General features: G+C 42.1%; 1 protein-coding gene across 5 annotated transcripts in view; it reads right to left on the bottom strand.

The window, feature by feature from the left end:
• LOC127002862 (1-phosphatidylinositol 3-phosphate 5-kinase-like) overlaps positions 1-16,809 on the bottom strand; it is a 73,843-nt gene that overhangs the window by 45,035 nt on the left and 11,999 nt on the right. For all 5 annotated transcript variants that reach the window (XM_050869094.1, XM_050869097.1, XM_050869096.1 and 2 more), the window contains 5 exons: positions 8,426-8,615; positions 6,067-6,337; positions 4,014-4,259; positions 3,049-3,275; positions 1,504-1,678 (listed from right to left, as the gene is read on the bottom strand). In XM_050869094.1, the coding sequence (XP_050725051.1) occupies positions 1,504-1,678; positions 3,049-3,275; positions 4,014-4,259; positions 6,067-6,337; positions 8,426-8,615 (1,109 nt within the window). The remainder of the gene's footprint in view (positions 1-1,503; positions 1,679-3,048; positions 3,276-4,013; positions 4,260-6,066; positions 6,338-8,425; positions 8,616-16,809) is intronic.

The raw sequence follows: 16,809 nt of genomic DNA, 5'->3' as shown, positions 1-16,809 counted from the left end.
TAAAGAAAACAGGAATTATGATAGTTATCCCTTTGGCCCTTCCCTTGTATTCCCAGTAGTAAAGGTCAATTAACTAAAATCTACCTCATACACCATCTAGTTGCCTGGGCTGCTGTCAAGGGTAAGAAGGTAAAGAACACAGGAATTATGATAGTTACCCCTTTGGCCCTTCCCTTGCATTCCCAGTAGTCAAAGTGAATAACAAAAACCTATCTCAATACACCATCTAGTTGCCTGGGCTGCTGTCAAGGGTAAGAAGGCAAAGAAAACAGGAATTATGATAGTTACCCCTTTGGCCCTTCCTTTGTACTTCCCAGTAGTCAAAGTGAATAACAAAAACCTATCTCAATACACCATCTAGTTGCCTGGGCTGCTGTCAAGGGTAAGAAGGCAAAGAAAACAGGAATTATGATAGTTACCCCTTTGGCCCTTCCCTTGTATTCCCAGTAGTCAAAGTGAATAACAAAAACCTATCTCAATACACCATCTAGTTGCCTGGGCTGTTGTCAAGGGTAAGAAGGTGAAGAAAAAAGGAATTATGATAGTTACCCCTTTGGCCCTTCCCTTGTATTTCCCAGAGTAAGGGTGGAGATGGAAAAAATTAAATTATCTATCTTTGACACCATCTGGTTACCTCGTCTGCTATCAGGGAGAAGAAAGTCAAGACAAGAATCAAAGCAGTAACCCCTATGGTCCTTCCCTTATATTTGCCAGGGTCAGGATGGAGATATATGGTCAAGGTAGAGATAAAAACAACAAAACTAAATACCAGCGTGAGGAGAACTACATATTTTCCAGTCCAAATATAGATGAAAAATATATTCCATTAGCAGTGAGAAGAACCCTTATACTTCAGTCAGAATAGATTATAAAAATACAACCATCTCTTTCAACAACTGTGCGAGAAGTCTTTTTTCAGTCAGGATATTGAGGACACAAGTAACTAAATATATCCATTTCATTAACAGTACAAGAATTTCACTTTACCCGGTATCAGTGACGGGCCAAATTTGTGGCTTTACTGCATACCAGACAGGTCAAATTTTTGCCTCGGCATAAACCCCCAAAAATAGAGGATGCAGAAGCTGATCACAAATGCGTTGATATCCATTATATAATGATTTGCGCGAGTGATGATTTTTTCTCATTAATTTGCTTAGAGGAGCCTTTAACCCGGTAGCAGCAACAGGCTAAATTTGTGGCTTTACCGTGTAGCAACAACGGGCCAAATTTGTGCCATGATATAAACCCCCCAAAATAGAGGATACATAAACTGATCACAAATGTTTTGATATATATTATGAAATGGTTTGTGCGAGTGATGATTTTTTTCTCATTTTTCTCGCTTAGAGGGACCATTAAGAAACATGATCCCCGCTGCTACCAGGTTAAGAAACATGATCCCCACAGTTACCGGGTTAATATTTCTCAATCAAAATAGAGATAATGATAAAAATAATCTTGATCCCAGTGAGGGGAGGTGAGCCAGGCCCTGTAGCGTACCTGAGTGTGGCTTGTGGCTTCCGTATGGAGACCACGTGATCCTGAAGGTTAAAATCGAGGCAGTAGTTGGACGTGGAGGACGTGATGGAGCTCGGCGTCTCCACGGTGGGCGTCTCTACTGTGTAGCCTGGGTCCTGGTACACCAACCCTCCCACGGATGGGTCGAGCGGACTCACTGGGGAAGGATTAGAATGCTATAGTGTATCCTGGCAAAGGGCTGAGTGGGTTATTGCCTATCCCAGTAAGAGGTTTGAAAGGGTTAGAATGCTATAGTGTATCCTGGCAAAGGGCCGAGTGGGTTATTGCCTATCCCAGTAAGAGGTTTGAAAGGGTTAGAATGCTATAGTGTATCCTGGCAAAGGGTTGAGTGGGTTATTGTCTATCCCAGTAAGAGGTTTGAAAGGGTTAGAATGCTATAGTGTATCCTGGCAAAGGGTTGAGTGGGTTATTGCCTATCCCAGTAAGAGGTTTGAAAGGGTTAGAATGCTATAGTGTATTCTGGCAAAGGGCTGAGTGGGTTATTGTCTATCCCAGTAAGAGGTTTGAAAGGGTTAGAATGCTATAGTGTATCCTGGCAAAGGGTTGAGTGGGTTATTGCCTATCCCAGTAAGAGGTTTGAAAGGGTTAGAATGCTATAGTGTATCCTGGCAAAGGGCTGAGTGGTTTATTGCCTATCCCAGTAAGAGGTTCGAATGGTTTATGGGCAGTGTTAAAATAGTAAGAAAAGCCTACAGTGTATATAAAAAGAAAACCTTTAACCTGGAAAATAAAAGCATTAAAAATTGAAAGGATACATAAAGACTGACAAAGTGGCAGAAATAAAGTAATAGCAACCAGAGACTAAGAAAAAAAAAAAGATACCTATTCTAACCTGGATTCATCAGGGACTTTGATATGGAACGCAGCACATCAAAAAAAAAAGATACCTATTCTAACCTGGATTCATCAGAGACTTGGATATGGAACGCAGCACATAAAAAAAAAAAAAAAGATACCTATTCTAGCCTGGATTCATCAGAGACTTGGATATGGAACGCAGCACATAAAAAAAAAAAAAAAGATACCTATTCTAGCCTGGATTCATCAGAGACTTGGATATGGAACGCAGCACATAAAAAAAAAAAAAGATACCTATTCTAACCTGGATTCATCAGAGACTTGGATATGGAACGCAGCACATCAATCGAGAATACATGCAGTGCAGAGATGGACAAAGGGGAAAGATATGAAGATCACACCAACCACAACAATGAGAAAAAAAAGTACAAAAGAAAACAAAGACATCAAGAGAAGGGAGGTCTTTCCTTGTACCCTTGAGAGAAAGTGGCAAGATCTCTTAAGATAACAACCATAGTACTGAAACTAAAAAATAAAAAGGGGGGGGGGGAGGGGGAGGACCTATTATAACCTAGACTTTTTTAATTAAAGTGGAGAAAGAATAAGACTGACATGGTGGCAAAAAAAAAATGTAATCACAGCCTTGACAAAAAAGATATCCATGAGTAAAGAAAACATATCACTGCACCGAAGGAAGGGACGACCAACCTGGACCCTCCTCAGTGACGGAGGGGATCTGCTTCACCCACAGAGGCTCCTGGCCCACCTCCTGTGAGTAGTTGAAGTCCTCCTGCACGGCGCCTTCCTGGTCGCCGCTGCCCTGACGCAATGGGCGGTACAGCACGTAGTCGTCAACAAACACCTGCTCTATCTGCGTGATGCACAGGATGTACCCGGCCTCTAACAGTGCCTGGCCGATTGCTACAGCCGCTGCCCTGGAAGAGGAGGAGGAGAAGGAAGATTAGGTTCAGGTGCACCCCTTTCAAATAATTACTCAAGAAGGGTAAGGGTAAACTTCAATGGATCTACTTTTACATGAGCATATACAATCTATAGTTGGAGGACCTGGCTGTGTTAAATGATACAGGTAAGTTATCGAGCATCATTTAAGCTCAAACTAAAACAAAGAGGAGTTAACCAATATAAGATTGCTACAGCTGCTGCCCTGAAAGAGGAGAGGAACAGGAGGATAAGGTTAAGGGTGTGTATCTGTGTCCCATTCAAATAATTACTCGGTAGGGTAGAACTTTACAGATCTACTTCTACAAGAGCATAAACAGTTAGTAGTTGGAGTCCCTGACTGCTCTCAGTTTTACATTCAATAAATACTCAGTGGACTGGACTTTTGCAGATCTAGCTTTACATGAGCATAAGGAGTTTTCAGTTGGAGGACCTGGCTGCTCTGTTAGCCATTAGACAAAAAAATCTATTAAACATTACCTAACTCAAACACCAAGTAGAAATAAACTAACATTAGATAAGTAGTTTGAGGACCTTGCTGCTCTTAGTATTATTGAAGAGGAAACCCTTGGGAAAATCAGATGCAAGGGCAGCTACTAAACACACAAGTTCATAATAAAAAAACGCACAAAAAAAGAAGATATACGATAAGGCTAAAATATCTTAAAAGATCCGAACTAAAATTACACGATCTCCACAAGAGACATGCTTACCTGCTGGAGGCTTTGTCATTGGCGAGGAGCCAGCGCACAAGATCCCGACCCACTAAGCAGTTATGGTATGCCTTGAGTCTGTGGCGGTGGGAGCTGAATGGGAGGCCGGACACTGGGGTCGTCATTTGCGACCACAGCGAGTGCAGTTGTTGGGAGTCACGGAGCAGCAGCTGTCTCTCCTGCAGCGCCGACATCTCTGCGTTGTCTCGCTGGACCCCAAATGCCTGCAAGTCCCCGCTGGCATACCTGGGAGGAAGTAAGAGAAACTTAATAACCAGGGATCATGAACTAAAGTGACAAGAGTGGCGACCCAATGACTGCATAACTCAGGGCAGACAGACAACCAGAATGTTAAACAAACAAGAAACAAAACCAGGTGGAGATGGAACTGGAAAATGTGCCAGGGGAGGATGGGGTTGGAAAGTTTAGTTTAGTCGGCGCAACATCTGTGGCCATATGCCAGATCGAAACAGAAGGGGAAGGAATTATAGAAGGGAGCAGATCTCAGGATACAGGACACAACCCCCAATCAATACCTGGTACCCATTCAATGCTGGGTGGACAGGGGCGTTGGGTATCTGAAAAGCCGCCCAAATTTTTCCCACTCCGCCCGGGAATCGAACCCGGGCTCTCTCGGTTGGGAGGATGGGGGTGCATTAAAACCAAGACCAAAAGGAGAGGAAACTTTAAACAGGGCGAAGGCAAGATGAACTGCACTAAAACCAAACCGAGAACCTGACAGATAGATAAAGCTAATAGCTGTGCCAAGACAGGATGGAGTGCACTAAAATCTAATCGAGAACAAAGTGGATACTCTAACTAGAAACTTAAAAGAGCAGTATGGAGTGAAATAAAATCCGACTGAGAACCAAGTGTGAAGATGAAAAAATAACTAAAGAGACAGAATGGACCAAACTAAAATCAAGAGGAGAACCAGGTAGATGAGGCAGGACGGATCACACTAACATCAGGCTAGAGACGGAGGACAATAGGTAAGGTCTGGGATTAGCAATGGCTGATAAACGAGAGGCAGGATGGATCACACTAACATCAGGCTAGAGACGGAGGACAATAGGTAAGGTCTTTGTACTATATGGTATTAACAATGGCTGATGAACGAGAGGCAGGATGGATCACACTAACATCAGGCTAGAGACGGAGGACAATAGGTAAGGTCTTTGTACTATATGGTATTAACCCTCTCGCACACTGTAAGTTTCCAGCAAGTTTCTATTCCACTCGCCATACATTTCTCAGGCCCGACCAGCCTTTTTTTGCCACCGCGATACTCTACATTCCCCGGACGTATTTTACCCTCACATATATATTGTACCCCAATAAATTTGGTATCAATGGCTTCATAAAGACTTGTACTAGAACATTCGCAAATAAAAATAAGTAGAACATTCGCAAATAAAAATAAGAGGAAAATATAATATATAAGCAATACAGACTTGTTTCAAGTCTCCATATAGGGTATTGTAGACAACAAATCCTAAGTCCCACTCATTAGCTCAAAATTTTGTGGACCAACTTTTATAGCTGAATATGTTTCAAAGCGGAATTTCACGAGTATTCTTATGGTATCCTCAAAATCCTCATACGCCTATTAGTTCCCAAGTTACACTGAGAAAACTGTATTTTTTTCCTCTCCCATCAGAATAGGCTAAAAACCAAAAATCGCTCAAAGCTCCTCATCTACGCTCCTTAGAAAGGTTGGCATGTGTTACCATTAAGAAACTTATCCCAACAAATGAGGCTCCCAAATTTCATGCATTTTCACAGAAAACTTAATTTTTAATAAATTTTTTAAGCTTTTATGACGCATTTTGCGTCATAGTGCGCCAGGACCTTTCACCCTTGATGACGCTAAATGCGTCATCGTGCATGAGAGGGTTAATAATGGCTGATGAATGTACTAGAATTTTGACACAAATTTACCCAAGATTTCAATACCAAAAAAAATTAGAAACAATTTCAATACACGAACACTGAACTATGAACTGAAAACACAGACTTCAAAAACTTCAACAACTAGAGCATCTTAACTCACCTCGTCTTAGCAACATATTTCTCCTCCTGGAACCCAAGGGAATGTCTCCTCAACGTTCCTCTCGGGGTGGCCAGGGCCGCCCCATTGCCTGCCAGCGAGCCGTAGGCTGCAAAGTCATTGTTCCCAGCCCCTGGTATAGGCTGGCCTACAGGGTTCGGCAGCAGGTCGTCCATGAGGGCTCGGAGGTCTGCGAGCACGTCGGCTGCCAGGTTGCTGGACTGGAGGTATGATAAGACTACCTTACAGCAGTAGGTGCACACCCGGAGCTCACCTGGTGGGAGGGTAAAGCTTGTTAGGAATAAAACTAAGAAAAGGTGAAATAATCATGACAATTCAGAATGTTAGAAGAACAAAGCTGGAAAGAACAAGCTCATTAATAAGACAGAAAAGTAAACAAGATAATTCAGTATATTACAATATTAAAACTGGAAATTACAAGAAAGATTATAAAGATTAAATAGTGTGAAAAATGTTGCCCTATATCAACTGTAAAGTGTTGCATTGAACCATTAACCCTTAAAACGCGGGTGTCGACGGCTGGTGCCTGGGCTCAAACCGCGGGTGTCAACAATAGTCGACAAACCATTTTTTTACTTAACGCGCTATCAAATTTAATTTGCTTGTGGTGAAGTAGAGTAAGCAAGTCGTATTCTTTTAAACAATACCCAACCATGCTCTCTTGACAAATTTTTGGTCAGTGTATGCCAGTGTTAGCTTTGAGAAGATGTCCGCTAGACATCCCACCTCCTCTCAACTTCCAGTGAATTTCATCAATAAGATGGGGGCCATTTGACCTCAGTACCAATCAAGGACATCAGGAAGGCCTGTTAAGTTAAGTTTTTTGGTGTGTTTTCACATAAACTGTATAAAGTTTATGCTTTTTATTACTAAATCATTGAAGGGAAGTCCGCTAAGGGTGGAAAACTGTCTATAATAATGCGTTTTCAGTGATCTTATTCAATATTCTGTACTTGCTCTACCAATGGTCATATAGATTTCAAATTAACGTCAAAGGACAGGTGAGGGTATGTACTTTACAATGATACTTCATTCAGTCACGTGTGTTAGGCAGTAAAGGTATGCAAGGTTGAAGTGAAGTATGTATTAGCCTGAATATGCCCCGTGGGAGGACAGGAACGGCAAAACAACCCCGCGCCTTAAGGGTTAAGCACAACACCTGACAAATTAACTGTAAAACTCTGCATTAAATCACTACATACGAGACTTGGCAATAAATCTAGAGTAGAATGTTGAATCACCACACACAGCACTGGACAATAAATGTGAGACGTAACATCTACTTCTCCACATACAACCCCTGCCACTGCCTCACCTGTGTAGCCAATAACATCTACTTCTCCACATACAACCCCTGCCACTGCCTCACCTGTGTAGCCAATAACATCTACTTCTCCACATACAACCCCTGCCACTGCCTCACCTGTGTAGCCAATAACATCTACTTCTCCACATACAACCCCTGCTGCTGCCTCACCTGTGTAACCAATAACATCTACTTCTCCACATACAACCCCTGATGCTGCCTCACCTGTGTAACCAATAACATCTACTTCTCCACATACAACCCCTGCCACTGCCTCACCTGTGTAACCAATAACATCTACTTCTCCACATACAACCCCTGCCACTGCCTCACCTGTGTAGCCAATAACATCTACTTCCCCACATACAACCCCTGCCGCTGCCTCACCTGTGTAACCAATAACATCTACTTCCCCACATACAACCCCTGCCGCTGCCTCACCTGTGTAGCCAATAACATCTACCTCTCCACATACAACCCCTGCCACTGCCTCACCTGTGTAGCCAATAACATCTACTTCCCCACATACAACCCCTGCCACTGCCTCACCTGTGTAGCCAATAACATCTACTTCTCCACATACAACCCCTGCCGCTGCCTCACCTGTGTAACCAATAACATCTACTTCTCCACATACAACCCCTGCCACTGCCTCACCTGTGTAACCAATAACATCTACCTCTCCACATACAACCCCTGCCACTGCCTCACCTGTGTAACCAATAACATCTACCTCTCCACATACAACCCCTGCCGCTGCCTCACCTGTGTAGCCAATAGCATCTACTTCTCCACATACAACCCCTGCTGCTGCCTCACCTGTGTAACCAATAACATCTACCTCTCCACATACAACCCCTGCCACTGCCTCACCTGTGTAGCCAATAGCATCTACTTCTCCACATACAACCCCTGCCACTGCCTCACCTGTGTAGCCAATAACATCTACCTCTCCACATACAACCCCTGCCACTGCCTCACCTGTGTAGCCAATAACATCTACTTCCCCACATACAACCCCTGCCGCTGCCTCACCTGTGTAGCCAATCACCTTCCCAGGGATCATGCTGTTGCAACACCTGGAGCAGAAGATCTGGCCACACACGCGACAATGGTGGCGGCGCCGGAAGGTTGTAAACTTTTCCTCGCACTCATAGCACTCACGGCTCACACTGTCCGGCAGCCAGTACTGCTTGAAGTCAGAGTCCTTGTACTGCTGGGGCGTCTGCAGGGGGTGGAAATGCAGCACTGAGAGACTGAATATGTGGTACAGAAGTCATGAATGCACGGAGGAAATGACCTAAGAATATATGGTACAGAAGAATATATGGTACAGAAGTCATGAATGCACAGAGGAAACTACCTAAGAATATATGGTACAGAAATCATGAATGCACAGAGGAAATGACCTTAGAATATATGGTACAGAAATCATGAATGCACAGAGGAAATGACCTTAGAATATATGGTACAGAAATCATGAATGCACAGAGGAAATGACCTTAGAATATATGGTACAGAAGTCATGAATGCACAGAGGAAATGACCTTAGAATATATGGTACAGAAGTCATGAATGCACAGAGGAAATGACCTAAGAATATATGGTACAGTCATACATAAATAAAAGTTCAGAAAGGTGGATAAGGGAGCAAAAATCATGAACACACAGATGGAAGCAGGCTAGATAAGATGCGAGTGTGGTATCTGCAGTGTGTGGAAATGTATCAAGCATGGACAAGACACATACAGCAATCACGAATACAAAGCGAAGAGGAGGTGGATAAGAGGTGAATGTGTTGTCTGCAGTTATTAAATATACACGAATACATAGAGAAGAGGAGGTGGATAAGAGGTGAATGTGTTGTCTGCAGTTATTAAATATACACGAATACATAGAGAAGAGGTGGATAAGAGGTGAATGTGTTGTCTGCAGTTATTAAATATACACGAATACATAGAGAAGAGGTGGATAAGAGGTGAATGTGTTGTCTGCAGTTATTAAATATACACGAATACATAGAGAAGAGGTGGATAAGAGGTGAATGTGTTGTCTGCAGTTATTAAATATACACGAATACATAGAGAAGAGGTGGATAAGAGGTGAATGTGTTGTCTGCAGTTATTAAATATACACGAATACATAGAGAGGAGGTGGATAAGAGGTGAATGTGTTGTCTGCAGTTATTAAATATACACACGAATGCACAGTGGGAACAAGCTAGACAAGAGTTGCGAGTGGTGTCAGCGGAGTGTGGAAATTTATTATGACGGGGGTTTGAATACACAGCAACCACAAATACACAGTGGAGATGACAGATAAGAGGTGCGTGGGGTGTGGAAATTTATTATGACGGGGGTTTGAATACACAGCAACCACAAATACACAGTGGAGATGACAGATAAGAGGTGCGTGGGGTGTGGAAATTTATTATGACGGGGGTTTGAATACACAGCAACCACAAATACACAGTGGAGATGACAGATAAGAGGTGCGTGGGGTGTGGTAATGTATTATGACAGGGCCTTTAATACACAGCAACCACAAATACACAGTGGAGATGACAGACAAGAGGTGCGTGGGGTGTGGAAATGTATTATAACAGGGGCTTTGAATACACAGCAACCACAAATACACAGTGGAGATGACAGACAAGAGGTGCGTGGGGTGTGGAAATGTATTATGATGGGCTTTGAATACATAGCAACCACAAATACACAGTGGAGATGACAGATAAGAGGTGCGTGGGGTGTGGAAATGTATTATGACAGGGGCTTTGAATACATAGCAACCACAAATACACAGTGGAGATGACAGATAAGAGGTGCGTGGGGTGTGGAAATGTATTATGATGGGCTTTGAATACACAGCAACCACAAATACACAGTGGAGATGACAGATAAGAGGTGCGTGGAGTGTGGAAATGTATTATGACAGGGGCTTTGAATACACAGCAACCACAAATACACAGTGGAGATGACAGTCAAGAGGTGCGTGGGGTGTGGAAATGTATTATGACAGGGGCTTTGAATACACAGCAACCACAAATACACAGTGGAGATGAGAAAGATAAAGAGGTGCGTGGGGTGTGGAAATGTATTATGACAGGGGCTTTGAATACACAGCAACCACAAATACACAGTGGAGATGAGAAAGATAAAGAGGTGCGTGGGGTGTGGAAATGTATTATGACAGGGGCTTTGAATACACAGCAACCACAAATACACAGTGGAGATGACAGACAAGAGGTGCGTGGGGTGTGGTAATGTATTATAACAGGGGCTTTGAATACACAGCAACCACAAATACACAGTGGAGATGACAGTCAAGAGGTGCGTGGAGTGTGGAAATGTATTATGACAGGGGCTTTGAATACACAGCAACCACAAATACACAGTGGAGATGACAGACAAGAGGTGCGTGGGGTGTGGAAATGTATTATAACAGGGGCTTTGAATACACAGCAACCACAAATACACAGTGGAGATGACAGACAAGAGGTGCGTGGGGTGTGGAAATGTATTATGACAGGGGCTTTGAATACACAGCAACCACAAATACACAGTGGAGATGACAGATAAGAGGTGCATGGAGTGTGGAAATGTATTATGAACAGGGGCCTTTAATACACAGCAACCACAAATACACAGTGGAGATGACAGATAAGAGGTGCGTGGGGTGTGGAAATGTATTATGAACAGGGGCCTTTAATACGCAGCAACCACAAATACACAGTGGAGATGACAGATAAGAGGTGCGTGGGGTGTGGTAATGTATTATGACGGGCTTTGAATACACTGCAACCACAAATACACAGTGGAGATGACAGATAAGAGGTGCGTGGGGTGTGGTAATGTATTATGACAAGGGTTTTGAATACATAGCAACCACAAATACACAGTGGAGATGACAGACAAGAGGTGCGTGGGGTGTCTGCAGTGTGTGGAAATGCATCTGACACAAAGACAGGGAGCACATAGCAATCATGAATACACAATTGAAATGAGGTAGATAAGAGGAGCATGTGGGGTCTGCAGTGTGGGGAAATGCATCACAGAGGAACGGAGTGTACAGCAATCACAATTAAACTCACTTCCAACATACATCAGTCATAAATACACAATTGAAATGAGGTAGATAAGAGGTGCATGTGGGGTCTACAGTGTGGGGAAATCCATCACAGTGGGACGGAGTATACAGCAATCACAAATACACTCACTTCCAACATACATCAGTCATAAATACACAATTGAAATGAGGTAGATAAGAGGAGCATGTGGGGTCTGCAGGGTGGGGAAATCCATCACAGAGGGACAGGGAGTGTACAGCAATCACACATACACTCACTTTCAACATACATCAGTCATAAATACACAATTGAAATGAGGTAGATAAGAGGAGCATGTGGGGTCTGCAGGGTGGGGAAATGTATCACAGAGGGACAGGGAGTGTACAGCAATCACAATATGCTCAGTGGAGAAGATGTAAATAAGAGGTGAATGTGATGTCTGCAGTGTGGAAATGAATTGGAGACAGACTTTGCAGCAACAACAAATAGTGGGAATGGGCAAGGTAAGGTGTGTGGAAATGTATCAGGGACAGGGACTTAATATACAGCAATAATGGATACACAATGAAATGCGGTAGATACGAGGTGTATGTGGTGTCTCCTAAGTGTGGAAATGTATCAGACGGACATAATATACAGCAATAATGGATACACAATGAAATGGGGTAGATATGAGGTGTATGTGGTGTCTCCTAAGTGTGGAAATGTATCAGACTGACATAATATACAGCAATAATGGATACACAATAAAATGCGGTAGATATGAGGTGTATGTGGTGTCTCCTAAGTGTGGAAATGTATCAGACTGACATAATATACAGCAATAATGGATACACAATGAAATGGGGTAGATATGAGGTGTATGTGGTGTCTCCTAAATGTGGAAATGCATCAGGCAGACATAATATACAGCAATAATGGATACATGATGAAATAGGGTAGATATGAGGTGTGTGTGGTGTCTGCAGTGTGTGGAAATGCATCAGGGACATGGACTTTCAATATGCACCACATCACAAATACATACTGTGGAAATGAGGTGGATAATGAGTGTGGAGTCTTCAGGTTGTGAAAATTCATTACAAACAAGGACAGAAGTAAGAATGTAGCACAGCAATCATATACATGGACACCAGAAATGAGTCATGCGAGATTAAATGAGTAGCTAACAATGGGAAGAGCAATTATGGCAATGAAACAAGAGCACATATTGTAAAAAGCTGTGTCCTTTCCTAATGCCACTAAGAACAAGCATGAAAGTATGTCCCAATGCCACTAAGAACAAGCATGAAAGTATGTCCCAATGCCACTAAGAACAAGCATGAAAGTATGTCCCAATGCCACTAAGAACAAGCATGAAAGTATGTCCCAATGCCACTAAGAACAAGCATGAAAGTATGTCCTAATGCCACTAAGAACAAGCATGAAAGTATGTTCCATTGCCAGTAAGAACAAGCATGAAAGTATGTCCCAATGCCACTAAGAACAAGCATGAAAGTATGTCCCAATGCCACTAAGAACAAGCATGAAAGTATGTCCTAATGCCACTAAGAACAAGCATGAAAGTATGTCCCAATGCCACCAAGAACAAGCATGAAAGTATGTCCCAATGCCACTAAGAACAAGCATGAAAGTGTGTCCCAATGCCACTAAGAATAAGCATGAAAGTATGTCCCAAAGCCACTAAGAACAAGCATGAAAGTATGTCCCAATGCCACTAAGAACATGCATGAAAGTATGTCCCAATGCCACTAAGAACATGCATGAAAGTATGTCCCAATGCCACCAAGAACAAGCATGAAAGTATGTCCCAATGCCACAAAGAACAAGCATGAAAGTATGTCCCAATGCCACTAAGAACAAGCATGAAAGTATGTCCCAATGCCACTAAGAACAAGCATGAAAGTATGTCCTAATGCCACTAAGAACAAGCATGAAAGTATGTCCCTATACCACTAAGAACAAGCATGAAAGTATGTCCTAATGCCACTAAGAACAAGCATGAAAGTATGTCCTAATGCAACTAAGATCAAGCATGAAAGTATGTCCTAATGCCACTAAGAACAAGCATGAAAGTATGTCCTAATGCCACTAAGAACAAGCATGAAAGTATGTCCCAATGCCACTATGATCAAGCATGAAAGAATGTCCCAATGCCACTAAGAACAAGCATGAAAGTATGTCCCAATGCCACTATGATCAAGCATGAAAGAATGTCCCAATGCCACTAAGAACAAGCATGAAAGTATGTCCCAATGCCACTAAGAACAAGCATGAAAGGATGTCCCAATGCCACTAAGGTCAAGCATGAAAGTATGTCCTAATGCCACTAAGAACAAGCATGAAAGTATGTCCCAATGCCACTAAGAACATGCATGAAAGTATGTCCCAATGCCACTAAGAACAAGCATGAAAGTATGTCCCAATGCCACTAAGAACAAGCATGAAAGTATGTCCTAATGCCACTAAGAACAAGCATGAAAGTATGTCCCTATACCACTAAGAACAAGCATGAAAGTATGTCCTAATGCCACTAAGAACAAGCATGAAAGTATGTCCTAATGCAACTAAGATCAAGCATGAAAGTATGTCCTAATGCCACTAAGAACAAGCATGAAAGTATGTCCCAATGCCACTATGATCAAGCATGAAAGAATGTCCCAATGCCACTAAGAACAAGCATGAAAGTATGTCCCAATGCCACTATGATCAAGCATGAAAGAATGTCCCAATGCCACTAAGAACAAGCATGAAAGTATGTCCCAATGCCACTAAGAACAAGCATGAAAGGATGTCCCAATGCCACTAAGGTCAAGCATGAAAGTATGTCCTAATGCCACTAAGAACAAGCATGAAAGTATGTCCCAATGCCACTAAGATCAAGCATGAATGTCCCAATGCCACTAAGAACAAGCATGAAAGTATGTCCCAATGCCACTAAGAACAAGCATGAAAGGATGTCCCAATGCCACTAAGAACAAGCATGAAAGTATGTCCTAATGCCACTAAGAACAAGCATGAAAGAATGTCCCAATGCCACTAAGAACAAGCATGAAAGGATGTCCCAATGCCACTAAGAAAAAGCATGAAAGGATGTCCCAATGCCACTAAGAACAAGCATGAAAGTATGTCCCAATGCCACCAAGAACAAGCATGAAAGTATGTCCCAATGCCACTAAGAACAAGCATGAAAGTATGTCCCAATGCCACTAAGAACAAGCATGAAAGTATGTCCCAATGCCACTAAGAACAAGCATGAAAGTATGTCCCAATGCCACTAAGAAAAAGCATGAAAGTATGTCCCAATGCCACTAAGAACAAGCATGAAAGTATGTCCCAATGCCACTAAGAACAAGCATGAAAGTATGTCCCAATGCCACTAAGAACAAGCATGAAAGTATGTCCCAATGCCACTAAGAACAAGCATGAAAGTATGTCCCAATGCCACTGAGAACAAGTATGAAAGTATGTCCCAATGCCACTAAGAACAAGCATGAAAGTATGTCCTAATGCCACCAAGAACAAGCATGAAAGTATGTCCCAATGCCACTGAGAACAAGTATGAAAGTATGTCCTAATGCCACCAAGAACAAGCATGAAAGTATGTCCTAATGCCACCAAGAACAAGCATGAAAGTATGTCCCAATGCCACCAAGAACAAGCATGAAAGTATGTCCCAATGCCACTAAGAACAAGTATGAAAGTATGTCCTAATGCCACCAAGAACAAGCATGAAAGTATGTCCCAATGCCACTAAGAACAAGCATGAAAGCATGTCCCAATGCCACTAAGAACAAGCATGAGAGTACGTCCCAATGCCACTAAGAACAAGCATGAGAGTACGTCCCAATTAGGGTTTCCTTCCCGGGATCCCGTGATCCCGGGATCCCGGGATCCCGGCCATAAATGGGCTTTTTTTTCCTTCCCGGGAAATTTACGAAATCCCGGGAAATCCCGCGATACTTTTTTTTTTTCTCTTATGTCGGCTACAAAATACGAAAATGTATGAGAGAGAGAGAGAGAGAGAGAGAGAGAGAGAGAGAGAGAGAGAGAGAGAGAGAGAGAGAGAGAGAGATGCCTGGGTTAGGACTTGGGAGCGAGACAGCGATGGGCTCTCAACTCTGTACCACCAACGTCTGTTGAATCGGAAAGGGCTTTTTCAGCAGCTGGTCTTTTTATTACCAAACTAAGATCAAAGCTCAGTGATCACAGTATTGACTGTTTGTGCTTTTTGAAAAGTTATTACAAGAACAATTCTTAGGGTGTATGACTGCATTTGCAGCTGTCTGATTTTTTTTTTTTTAGCAGGTCATTCCATACTCTAGCATTGAGTGCTTAAATTCCCACTCCCCTCTTTTTTGTTTGCCACGTCTGGAGAGTTAGGCCTAAATTCAAAATATTCTTCTTATAATTTGGTATGTGCATTACGGAATTTTCATTTTCTTGAGCTTTATTTGAATTTAATGGGAAAATACCAGATAATATCTACTTTTCTTTAAATTCAGGGCATTTCGGAACTTTCAGTGTTTTCATTTATTTATTTATTCATATATTAGTTTTTGGAATATGATGTCCTAATTATTTTACCCATGTTATTGAATATATGCAAAAGATATTCCATAGTTTCATTTTCTGTGTTGTTTACAAATTACAATATTGTGGAACATGGTAGCTTGATGGGGGTCAGTGGAGGTGGTCAGTGCCACTGGCCAAGCTTCTATATGGATATGCTAATATGCAAATATTCATATTCTATACATATAAGGAAACTCCATGTCATTTAAAATACTTTCTTCATACTTTCACACGGTAAGTAGTTACGTAGTTTCTCTGTCTTTTTTTTATACTCTAAGAGTCGCTCGTTAAAAAAAAAAAAAAAAAAAAAAAAAAGTCCAACTGAGGTTCACTTACGAATTATAATAGAGCACATTATCTGCTACGGGAAATCCCGGGATCCCGGGAAAAGTCTGGATTTTTCCCGGAATCCCGGGATGCCATAAAATCCCGAAAACAGGAAACCCTAGTCCCAATGCCATTAACAAGCATGATGGTATGTCAGTCAAGTTAAGAAATTGATAAATCTGATGAAAGAAAAGTACTAGCGATGGAGAGAATGGGCGAATCTCAAGCAAGGGAAATGTGTTTTAGCGAAGGGAAGAAATGGATGAATGAAACGCAAGAAAAAGTGTTATAGTGAAGGAAGGAGATGGATAAATAATACAAGAAAGTTAAGAGAACGGAAGAAATGGCTAACTATTGCAAACAAGTATTATAATGAAGGAAATTAAAAAATCTAATGAATAAATTATACTGAAGGAAGGAAATGGATAAATAATACAAGAAAGTTAAG

Source organism: Eriocheir sinensis, chromosome 24 (assembly GCF_024679095.1).
Source record: "Eriocheir sinensis breed Jianghai 21 chromosome 24, ASM2467909v1, whole genome shotgun sequence".
Lineage (NCBI taxonomy): Eukaryota > Metazoa > Arthropoda > Malacostraca > Decapoda > Varunidae > Eriocheir > Eriocheir sinensis.
Note: the sequence above shows the minus strand (reverse complement) of the source record. Positions and strands in the feature narration are given on the sequence as shown.